The following is an 18,337-nucleotide window of genomic DNA, read 5'->3' as shown; positions in this document are numbered from 1 at the left end:
TCAATATTTGGGAAGAGGCCCAGGGCCTTTGCCTATAAATAGGACTAGCCACCCCCAGGGTAGAGGCAATCGGCAATCGAGGATCTAGAGGCCAACCCAAAAGCAAGCTGGGATCGGACCGAGTAGCATCACAGAGAGAGAGAGAGAAGGGTGACTGAACTCCTCCTAACAGTTCATCGCCCCAGCCAAGAACAGACCTTCGCGAGGCTGTTCTTCCTTGTATTGTTCATCATCATCAGCCCAAGAGGCAATCCACCACACCACAAACTAGAGTAGGGTATTACACCACCATGGTGGCCCGAACTAGTATAAACTCTGTGTCTCTTGTGCTGTTCTTTCCATAGCTTAGATTTTAGCGAGGCGGTGGGGTGCAGGTAGGTAGAAGGCGAAATCCCCGCGCGCACCCCAGTGTTCGAACCTCAAGGGTCTGCCGGAACCCGAAATCCGACACCCGTTCCCAGGACGCCGACAGTCATATTTTTCTGAAATGCAAGTTTGTCAAACAAGTGTGGCGCAGCATGAATCTGGAAGAGATCAGGTTAGGCCTACTGTCGCTCTCGTCGGCTGATGCAGTAGTTGAAGCCATATGCAAGCTTAGTTCTGAGAAGCAGGTTTTGGTGGGTGTTGTACTGTGGGACTGGTGGAATACTCGGAACAAAGTAAATGCAGGAGAGCAATGGAGATCGTCTGACTAGGTTTGTTTTAATATCTGTAAACATTTACAGGATTTTACTAAGGTTCAAGAGTCTAATGGTACCTCAAGGCATGCGGTTCAGTCATGGGAGCGCCCATGTGCAGATTACGTTAAGATCAATTTTTATGCTGCATTCCATGAGAATAGGGGAGATGGTGTATATGGTTATGTTGTATGTTCTGATGAGGGTGATGTCATAGCGGCTGTAGCTGGGAAATTCACAAATGTTAAGGGCCTCTTTGATTCTTAGGATTTTCAAAACGCGAGAATAGGAAAAATATGGGATTAGAGTGGAATGTCGTCTTGAATCCTACAGGATTGACGAGTGTTTGATTATGCATAAGAAAACGCATGATTCTTTTAAAGAGGTTTAAGCGGATGGGATGTTTCCTATGAAATCTAGTGCAAATGAATCCTATGGAAAAATTCCTATAGTTTACAATCCTACGAATCAAACAACCAAAATAGGAAAAATTCCTAAGGATTAGAATTCTTCAAAATTCCTTTAAGAATCTTTTAAATCAAAAAAGCCCTAAGAGTGCTATTCATGCTGAGGCACTTGCTTGTCTAGCTGCAATTGAAGGATCGGCTGAAATTGGGGTGCATCGAGTTGTGCTAGAATCAGACTCGAAGAATCTTGTTTATGCGCTTGTAAGGGGAGATGCTGATTTGTGAGAGATCGGAGTTCTGATAAGGGAGGCTAGGAGCTGCTGTATTATGTCATTTCAATGTTTTAGTTTTATTTTCTGTACTCCGACATGTAATAAAGTAGCACACGAGTTAGCAAAGTTTGGGTATGGTCTGGTTGAATCCCCAGCGATATTGTTGTGCCCAGAGTTTAATGAAAGTTTATTTAAAAAAATCAACGACTTCCTCGCAAATAAAAATAAAAATCAACGACTTAAAATTGTCATCTTCTCGAAGCCCACGTAGGCACGCACGAGGGTATCCCAAGTTGCCAACACCATGCAATACCTGCGATCTATACGTGATACAGTTCTCAATACGCTTTGTACATTGCAGAGAAGAGGACGCCTTGACAACATGGTCACGTGTTCCGCGGAGGACGCCTTCAGCGTTTAGATACAATATCCGCAGTGCCCCCTTCTTCCCCTTTCCGATCGTCCCCTTCGGACTCCCTTCCACCCCCTCTTCCCTTGCGCGCTTCGATCGGGATCGATGGCGGCGGAGGCGGACGACCCGACGGCGGCGTCAGCGACGCTGGAGAAGTTCCGCCTCTACGAAACGCGCGCCGTAAGCATCCATTGCCCCCCTTCTCCCGACCGCACGCCCGGCGGGATCGCTCGCTCGCTAGCTTGCTCAATTGACGCGTCGGAATTGGCTGTGCTCGCAGAGGTTCTACGTGATCGGGAGCTCGCGGGAGAAGCGGTGGTTTCGGGTGCTCAAGATTGACCGCTCGGAGCCGTCGGAGCTCCACCTCAGCGAGGACCCCGTCTGGTACTCCCAGCAGGAGGTCAAGAGCCTACTCCAGCGCATCGCCGAGGGCAACCGCTCCACCGGCGGCCTCACCTTCGTCACCAAGGCCTACGGCATCGCAGGTGCCCCGACCAGAACGTTCGTTCGTTCATTCATCCCATTGCACTGGATTGGATTGGGTTGCATTGTTAACCTAGCTCGCTGTACTGATCCCATGGAAATTTCATTCTTAATTCATACGAATTATAATTAAGCCGGACGAATTTGTTCTGTTAAAGCAAATGAATGTGTCATAAGATTTATTTTGTCAGAAATTAGAAAGCCTTTCTCTAGTTGGTCAATGCCTTTTGCTGGAAAATTCTTTGCGGTTTCTTTGTGCTGGAAAATTAAGTTGGAGGTATATGATAATATTTATCAGCAGATTTACCATGCCAGGAATTGTGGGTAACTTATTTTAGTTGATAAATTGTCTCTGTATTGCAAATTGGCCGTGATTTCATTCCAACCAATCCCTGCTAGTTTTGTTTCAGTTGGCTCGTCATAGGAAGGTATACTTATGCCGTCATGTTTTCTTTCGTTTGCTTATGAATTCCAAAAGAGGAAAGATGTCCCTTGGATCTATTGGCAACAACTTCCTTGTTCCTTACTAGGAATCAAGGCTCAGAAAAGCTCTAGGCTTAAATTCTTAGTTTGCTACTTCCTAGTGCCCATCTCACGTAAGCACATGAGTAGACACTCTTAAGCGCACGCCTATCAGTGCTTAAGGCTACACATTCTGCTGTCACCTAGCGCCTAGGCACGCTTAAGCGCACGCCTATCAGTCCTTAAGGCCACACATTCTGCTGTCACCTAGCGCCTAGGCACGCTTAAGCGCACGCCTATCAGTGCTTGAGGCTACAATTCTGCTGTCACCTAGCGCCTAGGCACGCTTAAGCACAGTCAGAAGCTGGTAACGGAAATGCATAGATAATAATGATGCAAACTGAGAGCTAATTCATTAACCTCTGAATCCCGGTTATATTTCTTTTGCAATTTGGTGACTGCTTTCTTTGCCAGAGGACTCACATACTCCTGTCATTTTTTTGAAGTTTTTGTTTCTGTTGCTATGTAGGTTGCATCAAGTTCTTGGAGTCATATTACCTGATTTTAGTCACCAAGCGCCGTCAAATCGGTTGCATCTGTGGCCATGCTATATATTGTATAGATGAGAGCCAGATGATCACCGTCCCGCACTCATCTGTACAGACAGATGTCGCAACCTCTAAGAACGAGCTAAGGTACAAGTTATCTTTGATAGTTTGATTTTTTTGGCAGTTATGTATATAAGTTTGGTTATTTACCAAATGCTGTGAAATATGATGTCTCCGTAACAGGTACAAGAAGCTTTTGGCCAGTGTTGATCTCACAAAGGATTTCTTCTATAGCTACACATACCCAATCATGCAGAGCTTGCAGCAGAATGTCACCTCTGCAGGGATGAAGGAAACACCTTATGAAAATTTGTTTGTATGGAACACTTTCCTGACAGAGCCGATTCGCTCAAGGTGCCGCAATGCTCTGTGGAGTGTAGCTCTCGTTCATGGACACTTTAAGCAGGTTATGCCTAGCAAATAGTCTGCCATCTAGATTGGTTTTGCTACCATTACTATTTCTATTGCTTGCTTTTCCATTTCTGATATTACTCATATTTGACTTGGAGCTTTGCATTATCTGTCTCACTGGGTCTTATGAGAAAATTAGAAGGGGATGCCACTAACAAATTTTGATAAAGAATGCATACGAATTTGCTGCTCAAAATATTTCAATTGTTTTTGTTTAACAGAATCTGAGACAATTGTGACCTAACAGAAAAGCTGCTATTATTTCAGTTTGATAGTTTCTTTCCATCAGAGAAAAGAAGTTGGACGAGATCTTGCAATGACTAGTGATGGTTGAGTAGGGCTTTGTAGTTACCATCTCTTTATTCCTTAATGAATGAAACCATTATCACTTGACTAGCCTTTGAAAATTATGATTTAGTGCTTGCTTGATGGGCACTGCTACCAGATTAGCTTCTTGTTCAGATTATCTGTTTTTTTTTCCAATAGCGCCCAACTTGCAGCTGATCTGTGTTTTAGTGCTTAATTAGATGTGTTACGACTATTGTTTATTAACTTTCCATGTGACACAACCCACAATTTATTTTCCAGGTCAAGCTGTCAGTATTTGGCAGGGAGTTAAATGTTATTCTCATTTCGAGAAGATCTCGGCATTTTGCTGGGACACGGTAGGTTTCATGTGCTCGTAGGACTGCATATTTCTGGATCTTCTTTCACTTTATATCAGCCAAGTCCATTTATTCATGCTTCTATCCTATCATCTATGTTCATTTGATTTCTGTTGATTTATCAATTATCACATGCATGTGTAAATTCTTGTTTTGGGTGACGCGATTTCCTCTACTCTGCCAAATGAGGCCAGCAAAGTATTGTCTATGCTCTGCTAGTAATCTGAATTTTTTGTTTAAGTGAAAACTTACTACCTCCCACATGGTATCTGTAGGTATTTGAAAAGAGGCGTGAATGACCATGGAAAAGTTGCAAACGATGTTGAAACAGAGCAAATAGTATTTGAAGAGGAAGCTGGTTCCTGGAAGGGAAGAATGAGCGCAATAGTACAGATGCGAGGATCGATCCCTCTCTTTTGGTCACAAGAGGCTGGCCGACTTAGTCCTAAGCCTGATATTTTTGGTAAATAGATTTTCTAGAAAATTACCTTGTAACCAAACAGGTGAAATTAAATGACCTATTTTGATTGGGGAATGTCCATATGTGAGACTAAATTTCTTATCTGATCATTTGTTACAACTGCGTATCAGAAAAAGATGTTGTGTCTTATCTGTATGTTTGCCCAATCTCTTATCTGGGCTTGTTTCTAAAAGCTTGAAATACATTTTTTGTGTGCATTCTCATCTTTGGATTCTGGTGCAGTGCAGAGGTATGATCCTACTTATGAAGCAACCAAGTTACATTTTGATGATCTCGCTCAGCGATATGGACAGCCTATCATAATACTTAATTTAATAAAGGTATGTGTTTGCTACTTGGTTTAGGATCTGAATGTTTCCGTCTGTTGTTGACAGTGATGATTCTGCTGTGATGTTGCCTTTCCCTTTAATTTTGAGATGAAACTAATGATTCATGTGCACGATACAGAGAAACGGTCATTATCTCAACGAATTTTACAAATCTTATCTATCATGTAGATTTGGTAGATTTGACCTCAAGTTTAGTAGCTCAACTGACTGTTATGCATAAGATTAATTGCTAAAGTACAGCATCTTTGTGGTTCTTTACGCTCCCAAGTACTCTTAGTAAACAATATGTAAGACATCAAAAGTAACATGCCATTTGGAGTAAAATCTACTTCTGTAAAAGATGAATTTTCCTCTTAGTTCTTCCAACTAGTTTCCTGAGTAGAATTAAAAAAAAGGGTTTCCTGAGTAACTTCTTGCTTACATGTTCGGCTTTTGTGGTACAGAGCTGCTAGCCCACTTTTATTTGTTTGTACAGCTAATCATTGCCTTTTGTCCTCAATATGACTCGTTATTGCTTTTGTGCTCTCTGTGTAGACTGTTGAAAAAAGGCCAAGGGAGATGATGCTCAGGCGTGAATTCTTTAATGCAGTTGGATATCTTAATCAGAATGTCCCAGAAGAGAGGAAACTGAGATTCATACACTGGGATTTTCATAAATTTGCGAAAAGGTTTTATACTGATCCTTGAAAGTTCAGAACTGCATAAGTTGGTGTCTGTTCATCTGCTAATGATTTTCTATCTGTTATGTCAGCAAGTCCGCAAATGTGCTGGGTGTTTTAGGAGGTGTGGCGAGTGAAGCACTGGACCTTACTGGATTTTACTACAGTGGGAAGCCAAAAGTTCAGAAAAGAAGGTCTATCCAGCTTAGTCGAACTAGCACTGCAAGGTACATATATTAATTCTTGTGTAAAACAACTGAACCACTATATATAATATACTAGCTTATAACAGGCAGATGTACTGCCCTCTAAGATTGCCAAGCATATACTCCCTCCGTCCCAAAATAAGTGTCTCAACTTTAGGACAACTTTATACTAAAATTAGTACAAAGTTGAGACACTTATTTTGGAACGGAGGGAGTACTTGACAAGTTTTATATTAATCCGATCCAGTTTATTTAGAAAGTAAGTACAATCACTGGCCAATTGAATTTGACCAAGGTTTAAAAGGCTGTTTATGGAAAAATCATGAACCATAACTGTACTGGTTTGTTAAAGTTGTGAATAAGGGCACTACTCATATCCTAACTGCAAAATGACAGTATTCCCTCCTACTTCTTCATTGCACAGGGATGTTGAAATAAGAGCTAGTTCTGGAGACCTTCCGAGACTCTCTAGCAATGCTGATGCACTTGGTTCTATAGCTTCTCAGGATATGAGAAAAGAGGATAGCAAACATGAGCCTCTTGGTGATGCTCCTTGTTATCAAACTGGAGTTCTTCGTACGAATTGCATAGATTGCCTGGATCGCACAAATGTCGCACAGTATGCTTATGGCCTTGCTGCTTTGGGGAGGCAACTTCATGCGATGGGACTGACAGATGTTTCAAAAATCCACCCAGATAGCAGCATCGCTTCAGCTTTAATGGAAATGTACCAGAGCATGGGTGATGCACTTGCTCATCAGTACGGAGGCTCTGCAGCACATAATACGGTTAGTGTACTTTCATCTCTTGTTGTCTCATCTTATGTTGACAAGAGGATATGAGTAATTTGTAATGGCCATAAAACTCTCATGGGGAGCATCCTGTTGTTACTTCAGAGTTGATGTAGCAAATACCTTTTTTTTGTGGATGGACTATGGAGTGTTAATTTGGTTGTCCTGCTCTGTATCTATTTGTATATACTAGTGCGGATGGCATTACTGTTGGTCTGGCCAATAAATTCTCGTCTTCCCCCCCTAATCTCATTGTTTCCCAGTGAGCATAAACTGTATATACTTGTTTCTTCTCAGGTTTTCCCCGAGAGGCAAGGGAAGTGGAAGGCTACTACTCAATCTAGGGAGTTTCTGAAATCAATTAAACGATATTACAGCAATGCTTACACCGACGGTGAGAAACAAGATGCTATAAATTTGTAAGTCTCGCACGTGAGTTTATCATCCATAAAATCTTGACCAGACAAGATAGTAGTTGGGCTCTTGTGGTAAGTGGAATTTGAGAAGTTGATTTGTTTTGTGATATTACCAGATTTCTGGGTTATTTCCAACCTCAAGAAGGAAAACCGGCTCTCTGGGATCTGGATACTGATTACTATCTCCACGTGACAACAGCTGGTGATGATAGCTACCATCTTAGGTAAACTGAATCCTGGTTATACTTCAGTTCGTTATGACAGTGCAATTTTAGTCCCTTAACATGTAAAGAGTGGGACTTGGTGTGTAGTTTCCTGCAATAAAATGTGTTTTATTCATGTTAATTCACAGTTCCCCACATGGAAATAATGTGCCCGGGGGATCTGGAGATGCCATGAGCCCAAGACCCACATTGAGCCCTGTGCCAGCATGTAAAGAGGACTTTTCTAGGATGAAACTTACTTCATTCGACAAACTTATAGAAAGAACCTGTAGTTCGATAAGGAATGTGAGGCTTCACTGTGATGCTGATCTAAGGCCAAGTGGTGGTGTTGGAACTTCTGCAATGGCACCCGATGCAGCGTATGTAGTTCTTTTCATTCATGATTCATGGTTGAACTTACTTTTTTGATGTTGTACTTACAGCTTGCTTTTACGATTCAGTGAGATACAACTTAAAAGCCCAAACTGGTTGTTTGGTCAAAGAAAACATGCAGAGACAGTTCCAATAGCAAAAGTTACTCCAGTTGAAAATGCGAACGAGGGAAACAAAGATGAGACGAATGTGTCTCTGTGTGGGGAGCTGAACTGGCTTTCCTCCTCGGCAGATTCATGCGAGGAGGACAACTTCAGAAGGTTGTACCAGGATAGTCCAGATAGATATCCTTTGCCAGTGTTCTGATGTCTATCAAGTCCACAATCTACCATTTATATGCTTTATTAAATCCTTGGAGCCCTTAATTTTGCAGGTATCTAGCATTCACGACAGCGGATGTAGACAATGGCTGGTACAGTGGAGCACTGCTATACGATCAAGATGAGAACAGCGGTGCTTATAAACATTACTCCGAATTTTGCCAGGTAAGCAAAGCATCCTGCTGAACTTACGCTGTCTGCGACCGTCCAAAACATGCAACCTGACCTGTTTACATTGCCCTCTGGCATTGCAGGGTCCAGTCATGGACCCTTTTGAGCACGACCCAGAGAAAGAAGGGCACTACAGGGAGGCCCTTAGCATGGACATCGAACTTACGGACGATGCACAGGTGGAGGCAGAAATGAAAGCCGCTCTGGACGACTACCAGGTGATAGGTTCAGACCTGAGCATCATCCCGTCGTGCGGCTCCCTCGCCGAGGACCCAAGCCAGCTGACAAGGTGGATCATTGGGGACGAGAAGCTGCGCGTCGTCGGCGCTGTGCAGTAGCTCGGTTGCCGCCGAGGGATTGTACAGATTGCTACAACATTCGTCAATTTTTGGTTTCATCGTGCGTGTATATATAAGGTGCTTAAATGTACAAAAAGAAGGTATTCGTCCATTTTTTTTGTTGGGAGCAAACAGATGATCATTCTTGGAGGCCTTTGTGGATGGATATAGGAGGATTGGACAAGACACAGACAGACACGGGTTTGGCCGGTAAACCAAGGATGACAAGGTGTATGTATAATATTCACGATTGTCTCATGTCATTCTGTTGATTAATTTGCACATCTCCAATAGTTTCAAGAAATGCTGCAACTTCTTTTTTATTTATTGTAACTAATGCTACAACTTGTTGAGTTATTTGGTACTTCCTTTAGCAGCCTCTTTGTTTGTTTGTTTACCGATGAAAGCGACCGACATCGTCATCCGGATCCTTATCCGCAGTGCCGATCTATTGTCTTTTCTCCGAGAATAAACTATGAGCCGCTGTTGCTTTCTTGTTGAGCATTTGGTCTTTCCATTTGCTGTGCTAATCCTAATGCAAAAACAAGTGCAGTAGCAGTTGAATAAACATGTGTAGAAAGTCCTAATCGATCCGATCGGTCCTCTCTTTGGTTGGATGATGGAGCAGCCGCTTACTGAATGAAAAGTTGGAGTGCTCAGTATAAAAATGCTTGGAGTTGTTGTATAAATATGGTCTCTCCAAACAGACCAGCAAGACAGCAACGGAGTAGAGTAGTTGGTGAAGTTGCAGAGTTCCGTTGGCAGGCACACCATGTCCATCTCCACCGCTTCCCGCCGCGCCCTCAGCCGGATCGGCGGCGCCCTCCGGCGGTCCTTGTCGTCGTCGTCGTCGTCGGTGCCGGACGCCTCGGGGTACCACGTGTCGGGCGGGCCGAGCTTCATGCGCGCGGCCGTGTTCTGGGAGCCCGGCCGCCCGCTCACCATGGAGGAGTTCCGCATGCCGCGCCCCAAGGCCGGCGAGGTCCTCGTCAAGACCAAAGGTTCCCCTCCCCCGCCACTCCTCCTTCCCGATAGATTTAGATGAACTCCCTCTCTTCTCCCCTCCTCTCTCTCCCTAATTTACAAGAGAAATTTGGAGTAAATGTTGCTGACTTACACTGCTGGTTAGGTATGCTGTGCCATAATGCATAACAAATAACAAATTATTGTAAAAAAAAGGGGAATGGATGATTATATACCCAATTTGACTAAACAAGTATGCATGCTCCTGTGAGGTTCGTTTGACTTGGGTCTGCATCCTGTGACTCAGGACTCTCGGAATGGGGTCTCACAGCTCCCATGGGCGAATCCTAAGGTTTTCATCTGACATGGGCTCAACTTATGCAGCTTGTGGAGTTTGCCACTCTGATCTCCATGTCATGAAAGGCGAACTCCCTTTCGCCAGCCCTTGTGTCGTTGGCCATGAGATCACCGGGGAGGTTGTCGACCATGGCGCGCACACGCCCGCTGAGATCGTCAATAGGTATATACCGATGCAGCTGAAAACAAGAGACAACACCTGTTTATTATTAGTCTTTTCTTTGGAACATCAACACCTGCTTAGGCTGATAACTAGAGGTGCTTCAGTTCGATTGAATGCTTGGCTCCTTGAGAGCTGCACAAAATTTACAGCACAGATACATGCTGGATTTCCATCAGATTACCTTTTTTGAGCGCTTAAATATTTTTGCAACTCCTGTTGAAGGGGTAAAGCATGGAAGCACTGTCACCAACGCTATTCACCTATTCCAACTTTCTGATGGTGGTTTTCTGGAACTAATCGGTTATCCCTCCCTAAAAAATTAACAGGTTTCCAGTTGGCAGTCATGTTGTTGGAGCCTTCATAATGCCCTGTGGGAATTGCTTTTACTGTGTGAAGGTACCGCCTTCTCTGGATCAGATCATCCTTTATGAAGGGCTGCTTTGTTTTCTTGACCTCATCCATGTACATGGGTTTGATACAGGGCCAGGAAGACCTCTGTGAGTCTTTCTTTGCGTACAATCGTGCTAAAGGAACACTATATGATGGTGAAACCCGACTATTTCTACGCAGCAACGGTAATTTCAGAATATTCACTTACATACTCTGTCGCTAGTGTCACAATATAGTATTATTGTAGTGTTGCTGATGTTATTGCAATGCCTGCAGGAAAACCAGTGTACATGTACAGTATGGGCGGGCTTGCGGAGTACTGTGTTGTGCCGGCCAATGCATTAGCAATTCTTCCTAACTCGTTGCCGTACACAGAGTCAGCCATTCTAGGATGTGCTGTGTTCACCGCATATGGCGCTTTGAGGCATGCTGCTGAAATGCGTGCCGGTGATTCAGTAGCAGTGATTGGGGTTGGCGGGGTTGGCTCAAGGTTAGCTGATATAAGGATATTTGTATTTCCTTGAAGAAAGGATTAAATTCATTCCTAAACTCTGGAGTAGTAGCTTACGTTGGCGCATCCTCATTACTCCAACACTGCAGCTGTTTACAGATAGCAAGAGCCTTTGGAGCTTCCGAAGTCATTGCGGTGGATGTTCTCGATGAGAAACTCCAGAATGCAAAAACACTTGGAGCAACCCACACTGTAAACGCAGCTAAAGAAGACGCTGTCGAAAGGATCAAGGTATACAACAAGTTCTGCAGTTTTAAACCACTCAATGCAGTTTGTTTAGGTAGCAGTTCTCGATATCTCATCCTGATCATGGGCTGTCCAGATGTTGCTTCTTCAGTCTTAGCTAGTGCTCGCATTCAGATGTGAATGATCTCATTATTCACAGGAAATCACTGGTGGGAGAGGTGTGGATGTCGCTGTGGAGGCACTTGGCAAGGCATTAACATTTTCCCAGTGCACCCAAAGTGTACGAGATGGAGGTAAAGCTGTTATGATCGGGCTTGCTGCAACAAACGTAGTAGGCGAGGTGGATATAACCCGTCTTGTTCGCCGACAGGTATGCATCTAGCTCCATCAGATTACTGTTCGTTTGTTGTCCAGACCTTAAGCTAGGTCCTGCAGATATGTTCGAACTTACATCGTCTTGGCACATATAGGCCCTTTCCTCAATTTACTCGTATAGTGTTAGTGCAATACCATTGCATCAATTTTCAATGCTTCCGTTTTACTTGGATTTCCTTGCTTGCTTTGTGTAACATTGGCTGGCTGCTAACATGATTACTGGAACCAGGTCAAAATCATTGGCTCGTATGGTGCAAGAGCCAGGCAAGATCTTCCTCAGATAGTCAAGCTTGCTGAGAGCGGCGCCTTCAATCTCGAGAACGCCATATCAAGGAAATGCAAATTCGAAGAGGCGAACGGCGCCTATGAGGATCTCAACCAGGGCAAGATCGTTGGCCGAGCTGTAGTTGAAATCATGTAGTGCTGACAAGATGATCATGTGGTCGAAAGTCTGGGTCAAACAAATAAGAATATGCCGCGACAACCCTGCGAACTCGGTTTGTCTTGCAGCATGGTCTCACTCCCTGGTTTGTGTTGGATGCAAAAAATTGTTGATTGAAAGATTGTTGTGCTCACAAGGAAATGCGTATCTCAGTTTGTTCTTCTTTCCATCACATACTGTGAATATTGGGTATACATTTTGCTTATACAGTTCTGCAGCCAGATTTCTGGTTTGTAATGTTACAAAATCGTCACACGAAGAATCCTCAGCTAGCATCAGAAATACCTGACAGATTCCAGAGTAAAACAAAATACATGCAATGAAGTTGTGCAACACAAATGTAGACTGAAAAGTGCAAACTCAAGGCAATCCTTCCAATTGCACTGTATATCAATGCATTCCTAGTCAAGATCATTACAAAACAGTGACGCATTTACATCCATGAATAACAAAGGGCTTTTCTAAATATCATCCTATCAATGCTTTGTCACCTGCATGTCTTCAAAAAATAGAATAAAATCATGCTTCAGCCACATGTCTGGTTCGCGCAGCTTTCTCTGCTTATGAGTTAGCTAGCCACCATTTCTGTTTTCTTATCAAGGCTGGAAGTGAGCAGCTTCTCGATCTCACCGAATACATCTTCCACCGTGGTATTTCCATTTACCTAAACCACAGATGACAGTGAAAGAGATACATGAAAGTTATAGGTAACTAGATACATCATGATTATGAAATGTTTGCTCAGTGAGTTTTTTTAGTTGTTGCTCTATATAGTGCACAACCTCGACAACAAAAGTAGAATAAAGAATGCCATGGAGGAACAAGGAATTTAACAACAACAAGAGCTACTCCATCTAGGCAGCAGAACAAAAATATGTTAATGATTACCACACGGTATGTGTTAAGCAACTTCTGAACAGAAACTAAGTTATGATGATTTAGTTCCTTAGCTCAACTTTATAATAGTACATAATCCAAAAAATATATGTTTGTTATACTTTTCTCCCCGACTTCAAACTAATCTGTGATGTGGTAATTCGGCGGAATATAGACAACGTGAAGTAGAATAGCATATCAGCCTTGAGCTGACCAACAAGGCAGAGCATTCTAAGTATGAAGGAGATAAATCGCCTACCTTGACTATAACATCTTCATATATCGAAACCAAGGACTCGATATTTTGATAATGAGTCTGCAACCTCAGCTTAACCTGTAAAAGAACAGAAGAACACACACTTGAAAATCAGATTCTTTTGATAAAATCCACATATATAGATAAACGGTCAATGAGATATGTGAGACCAGGAAAGAGTGATCTAACTCAAGTACTCAACACAGCACTCTCTGCAAGCTTCCGTCATCATAACAAGCAGTTCAAGAACCGGCATACTACATCGGCAACTCTACCATCCTGGAACATTGGTGCAAGGTCTTGCACACTATGAGCATACAACTTCCATAAGGAGTATACTCAAGGGTATGAAGCCAAGCTCTAAGAGGGATGGCAAGCTCTTCCTTCATTCTGTAAGAAAGAAGGAAGAGATCCCTTTTGAAGCTAAACAGCCAGGAGGCTTTACTAGGAGCAATGAAAGATCTTCCCACTCCTTCGTTTCCAAATATTCCAAGCAGCCACCGTCAGGACCTCAAAGTAGAAGGTTTGCCAATCTTGAGCTTTACCCTGGAGGTGACCCCATCCAAGGAAAACTGAGATAGATCAAAACAAATACCAAGAATGTTCCAGCATGAAGAGCTGAAGCTGCAAAGCCAGAAAATGTGGTCCCTAGTCTTGACGTATGCAGGTTGCAAAGGGCACGGCTGACACCACCAGGAGGCTGAAATTGGTGACATTGAAGCATATCCTTTGTATTGAGCCTATCATTCAGAAAAACCAGGCAAAGCATTTGGGCTTAAGGGTGCATTTGGAATTCCAGAGCCAAAAGGAGTTATTAGGTGCATGAATGTGTTGAAACTGAGCTCTGTACATTTTAGAGGATGAGAAGCTAGCAGCCTAGCACCCCAAGAGAAGGACCAAGAGTCATTATCTTCAGGAAACTGAGCATGAATGTATGTTGGACAGAAACTCTCTGAATTCATGAAATTCATCGAAAGCCTGCCTGGAAAGGGGAATATGAAAGAGATGTAAGGGCTCATGAGTATTGAGAACATCCTGGACCAAGGCAAGACTATCAAGGGCAAATGCATGAATTCCATGGAATTTTCTCCTCATCAGATGATCAGACCAGCAAGCATTCCAGAAAAGAACAGTGTCTCCTCTGGCAATAGAACAGGAAGCTAAATGCCTAAATTTATGGGAGAGGTTAAAGACATCTCTCCACCAGAAGGGGTGCACAGTACCAGAGGCGTGGGGAGAGGAGGGAAATTATAAACCGCCAGGAAGCATTGTAGTAGTTCCAAACTAGTTTCACTCAAGGGATATCAGCCTTGTCGTAAAGCTTGTTATATGCTTCATAAGCATGGCCTCGTTCTGCAGTCAGGTTAAGGATACCCAGCCCCACTTTGTTCTTTGGGTGACACACGTTAGACCAGGCAGCACGTGCCTTCCATATACTGAGTGACCGAGTCTTGTTATCGAATGTAAATACAAAATAAAAATGCATAACTTCCCCACCATGGAAATATGGTCCACTGTGAGATAATAACTATGTCAAGCTAGTTTTAATTAGCAGCAGACAAAAAACAATGTGTTGTAGCAACACCATGTACTGCATGACTAATAACAAATAAGCACTTCCACCATGTCTAATAATAAATGCAAAACTATGCTGTCATTATCTTAACTAATAATATGGGAACCATGTACCTTTTCTTCTGTATCATCAAATCTTTGTGTAAGCCTGGATGCAATTTCTTCATTCTCAGGTGGAGAATACTTTAGATGGTATATTTTCCCAGTTTCAGGATCCAGCCGTCTGCCAACTACCCTTTCAACAAGAAGTTCATCGGGAACCTACATTTTCGACGGGTGAGCTAATATTCCTACTGAACAAAAAAAAAACGCTAGTACTTACACTCTTAATTTCAGAATTTGTTTACTGAATTGCAGCCAGTTTCAACACGATAGAGAAAGCATGATAAATACATCGTGTATTGCCATATTACAGTGTTAACACTTAGAAAGTACTTAAATGCGCAACTTGAAATTATGGATCTTATTTATTCTTGAAAGGGTAAATATGTAGATTTTATTATGTAACTAGTACCAAAAAAGGGACTATATTTATCTCCATTTTCTCAGGAAAATCCAACATTGGTCACAATGGCAGTGTTTGCCCTTTTTTTTTTGAAAGAAGCAGTGTTTGCCCTGTTCAGACTACTAGTTAGGCTAAGGGTAGCTACCAGCAGTTTTCAAGGTCTAGAGGCAGTGTTCAAGCTTACTTGGTACTGCTAGTACCTTACCACAACAAGGTCAATTATGTCCCACAATTTGCATCACATACCAATAATTTGCCATAGCTGGGCTCGGGCACTTACATCTAATAGAATGAAAATGTCAGGCCGGATTCCAAGAGTTTCCAGTGCCATTGCCTGTGAATAACTTCTCGGGTAACCATCCAAAAGCCAACCCTTTTCCTGAGCATCTGGTTGCAGAAGACGCCCCTTCACCATCTGGCGGTAACCCAAAAATGTTTCTCAGTGTTACCACCATTCACTTGAAACACATTAATGAAATTGCGAAGAAAATATACCCACATTAACAACGATCTCATCAGGAACCAGCTGTCCCTTCTCCATAAACTCCTTGGCCTGCTTCCCATTGTCGGTGCCTGTGGCGATTTCTGCCCTTAACAAATCTCCAGCTGAAATGTGCACCAGACCATACTGCAAATTACAGTGCCAGTTACTTGATGCAACAAGGAAAGCTAGCCGTAAACGTTTTACCACATTTTGTTGTAAATGCACAAGGCTAATTACACAATACACATGACATAATAACACAAGGCTAGATCCCAATCCTATATCCCAAAGAGAGAGATCCGCACTATTTCTAATTATCTCAACATGTGTGCATTGTTGTAACCATTAGATTTACTAACTTGATCCACTAGCATCCATCCGAGCATAGCATGAGAATCCTCTACCATACAGCATGCATTACTGTATTCTAAGTGGGTTTTAAATCACATTACATTTAATCGTGACATGCACAACTTTTCTTGTTAAGTTTTTATTCTTTGCATATGCAGAAATTTCTCACATAGTTTAAATCGTAAGTGCTGAATTCGTATTCTACACGATATTTATAAACTATATATCCAATTCCGTGGCAATACGTGGGGTATCATTTAGTTCACATAATGCATCATGAAAGAAAGAAAGGGAACCATGTACAAGGCTGAACCCATATTCCCAAAGAACTTACTTTGGCCTTGATTAGCTCGCACTGCGTGCCCTTCCCAGACGCCGGAGCTCCCGCTATCATGACATTTAGAGGGTCAGCCTTCGCTGCCTCCACAGCCTATAATTCCGAATCAAGAACTGACCAGTGAGAAGGCCGTAAAATTGTGCAATTCCTTAATGTTAGGAAAACAGGGGCAGACCTTGGCCGCTCTAGGCGCCGGCGAGAGCCCGTGGTGTCGGACGGGGTTGAGCCGTAGGGGGCTGGAGCGGGCGCGGGAGGCGCGGAAGAGGAGGCGGCCCTGGGGAACCGGCCTCTCGGCACCCACGGGCGGCGGTAAGAGAGATGTGACTGCGGCTGCAGCGGCCGTGGAGGAAGCCATGGGGGGCGCTGAGAGAGCTGGGAGAAGGGGGATTCACAAGAAAGCCGTGCTTGGATGCTGGGAGCGGCGCGCCGGCGCCGGAGGGGGATCGGAGATAGAGAGGGAGAGGCGGACCGTTCTTGCAGTAGGACCAACGGAAAGGAAAACAAAACAAAACAAAATTGTTGCGAGAAATAACAAACTCTATTTTTCTAACAAGTGGACTGAAAATAAAAACCCTTGTTATCACGCTGCTTTTTTTAGTGCCCGAGAAAGGTTTGGTGGTCAGTGTTTGCCAAGGACCGGAATGTGCATTGGTTAGCAGCGACCGGTTCTTGTGCGTGTGTTTGATCGCTCGGACTTTGCCAACATTGCATGCTTGTTTCAGTCGGCCTAGTTTTGCCACCGGTACTGTGCCGAATCGAGTGGGCAAACCCAATCCCCTGACCCCCTGTATTCAATCTTCTCCTTGCGCTTGAATCGATTCTCGAAATCCAATCTAAAGCGTGAATCGAATGCAGTAAATTGAAAGAGAGGGCAAGGGCTTACCGCCATTGCTAAAGTCCTGTTGGTGCGCTGGTGAAGCCGGTGCTCGATGGCGGTGCTCGCCTTGAAGTTCGTTGGTCCATTGCTCGTTGTCGCCAGTGTGAGAGAGGGAGAGAGAGAGAGAGAGCGGTGAGGGAAGGTAAGGGTAATTATGCCACGGCTTCAGAAAACAACGTGACTTCTCGAGACCACCTCCTCACGTGCAGCCTCCGCCACCACATACCACGAGTTGCATCGTTTGGCTCTGGTTGTGAAAAAACCGCCGATTCGGCCATTCCTCCAGAGCTAGGACCAGAGGTGCTTTTAAGTTTCGTGCGGGCCAATTTTTTGATGCGACCTAGCCAATCAAACGGGCCAAGATTTTCCCGCGTGGGCCTGGTTGAGGTGGATGCGGGCAACCAAACACGTTATGTAAACATGCGAAAAACAAATTACAAACTTTGAAAAAGACCACAAATATTCAAAATACAAACTTTACATATTGCACAACATAATCAATGATGCATTCGACTACAAATATCATAAATCTGAACTCATGTTTTCATTGGCATAAAATATTCATAGTGTGCAAAGATGTCTAAATCCGAACTTTTTGATTGGTATAAAAACTAAAAAAAATACTGTCAAATTGTCCATCCTTGATGGAAAAATTAGTTTCCAAACTGATTATATAATAAAATATATTGGTACATACTAATAACTAATTGATTCTGATTCCAAATTCAGTTTTCACGTCGATCAAAATATCATAAGGAGGATTAAAATACGTCTAGATAAAAATGGATGTATCTAGAACTAAAATACATATAGATACATCCATTTCTTCGACAAGTATTTCTCGATGGAGGGGTATTAGATAAAAATTCAGGGATTTGAAGCTATGAGAAGGTATCACAAGGAGGACTCTGCACTGTCAGCACCGTCAGAGAGAATGCTTTCCCTAATAATCATGTTTATGTTGGCTGATGGTAGAGATCGGTTT

The 18,337-nt window shown here is 43.2% G+C and overlaps 3 protein-coding genes across 4 annotated transcripts; 2 read left to right on the top strand and 1 right to left on the bottom strand.

The window, feature by feature from the left end:
- Window positions 1-1,762: 1,762 nt before the first annotated feature.
- On the top strand, window positions 1,763-9,077 carry LOC125525931 (phosphatidylinositol-3-phosphatase SAC1). Of its 2 annotated transcripts, XM_048690933.1 has the most exons (16): window positions 1,763-1,948; window positions 2,049-2,253; window positions 3,243-3,408; window positions 3,505-3,727; window positions 4,321-4,397; window positions 4,673-4,860; window positions 5,101-5,198; window positions 5,742-5,875; window positions 5,959-6,093; window positions 6,497-6,860; window positions 7,161-7,282; window positions 7,396-7,503; window positions 7,632-7,862; window positions 7,944-8,135; window positions 8,249-8,360; window positions 8,450-9,077. In XM_048690933.1, the coding sequence occupies exons 1-16, from the start codon at window positions 1,874-1,876 to the stop codon at window positions 8,702-8,704; spliced, it is 2,685 nt and encodes an 894-aa protein (XP_048546890.1). In that variant the 5' UTR covers window positions 1,763-1,873; the 3' UTR covers window positions 8,705-9,077. The 2 variants fall into 2 exon arrangements, with proteins under 2 accessions (XP_048546890.1, XP_048546891.1); XM_048690934.1 differs by lacking the exon at window positions 1,763-1,948 and having other exon boundaries at window positions 2,049-2,269.
- A 174-nt stretch (window positions 9,078-9,251) lies between these two features.
- On the top strand, window positions 9,252-12,263 carry LOC125525932 (alcohol dehydrogenase). Its single transcript, XM_048690936.1, has 8 exons — window positions 9,252-9,705; window positions 10,052-10,187; window positions 10,514-10,583; window positions 10,669-10,762; window positions 10,854-11,067; window positions 11,178-11,319; window positions 11,474-11,644; window positions 11,879-12,263. The coding sequence occupies exons 1-8, from the start codon at window positions 9,477-9,479 to the stop codon at window positions 12,068-12,070; spliced, it is 1,248 nt and encodes a 415-aa protein (XP_048546893.1). The 5' UTR covers window positions 9,252-9,476; the 3' UTR covers window positions 12,071-12,263.
- Window positions 12,264-12,432: 169 nt separating this feature from the next.
- LOC125525933 (adenylate kinase, chloroplastic) lies at window positions 12,433-16,996 on the bottom strand. The gene is made up of 7 exons (XM_048690937.1): window positions 16,651-16,996; window positions 16,473-16,568; window positions 15,803-15,931; window positions 15,584-15,718; window positions 14,913-15,059; window positions 13,227-13,301; window positions 12,433-12,755 (listed from the first exon to the last, which is right to left on the bottom strand). The coding sequence occupies exons 1-7, from the start codon at window positions 16,828-16,830 to the stop codon at window positions 12,660-12,662; spliced, it is 858 nt and encodes a 285-aa protein (XP_048546894.1). The 5' UTR covers window positions 16,831-16,996; the 3' UTR covers window positions 12,433-12,659.
- Window positions 16,997-18,337: the final 1,341 nt, after the last annotated feature.

Source organism: Triticum urartu, chromosome 7 (assembly GCF_003073215.2).
Source record: "Triticum urartu cultivar G1812 chromosome 7, Tu2.1, whole genome shotgun sequence".
Lineage (NCBI taxonomy): Eukaryota > Viridiplantae > Streptophyta > Magnoliopsida > Poales > Poaceae > Triticum > Triticum urartu.
The sequence above is the reverse complement of the archived record's forward strand: the minus strand, read 5'-3'. Positions and strand labels throughout refer to the sequence as shown.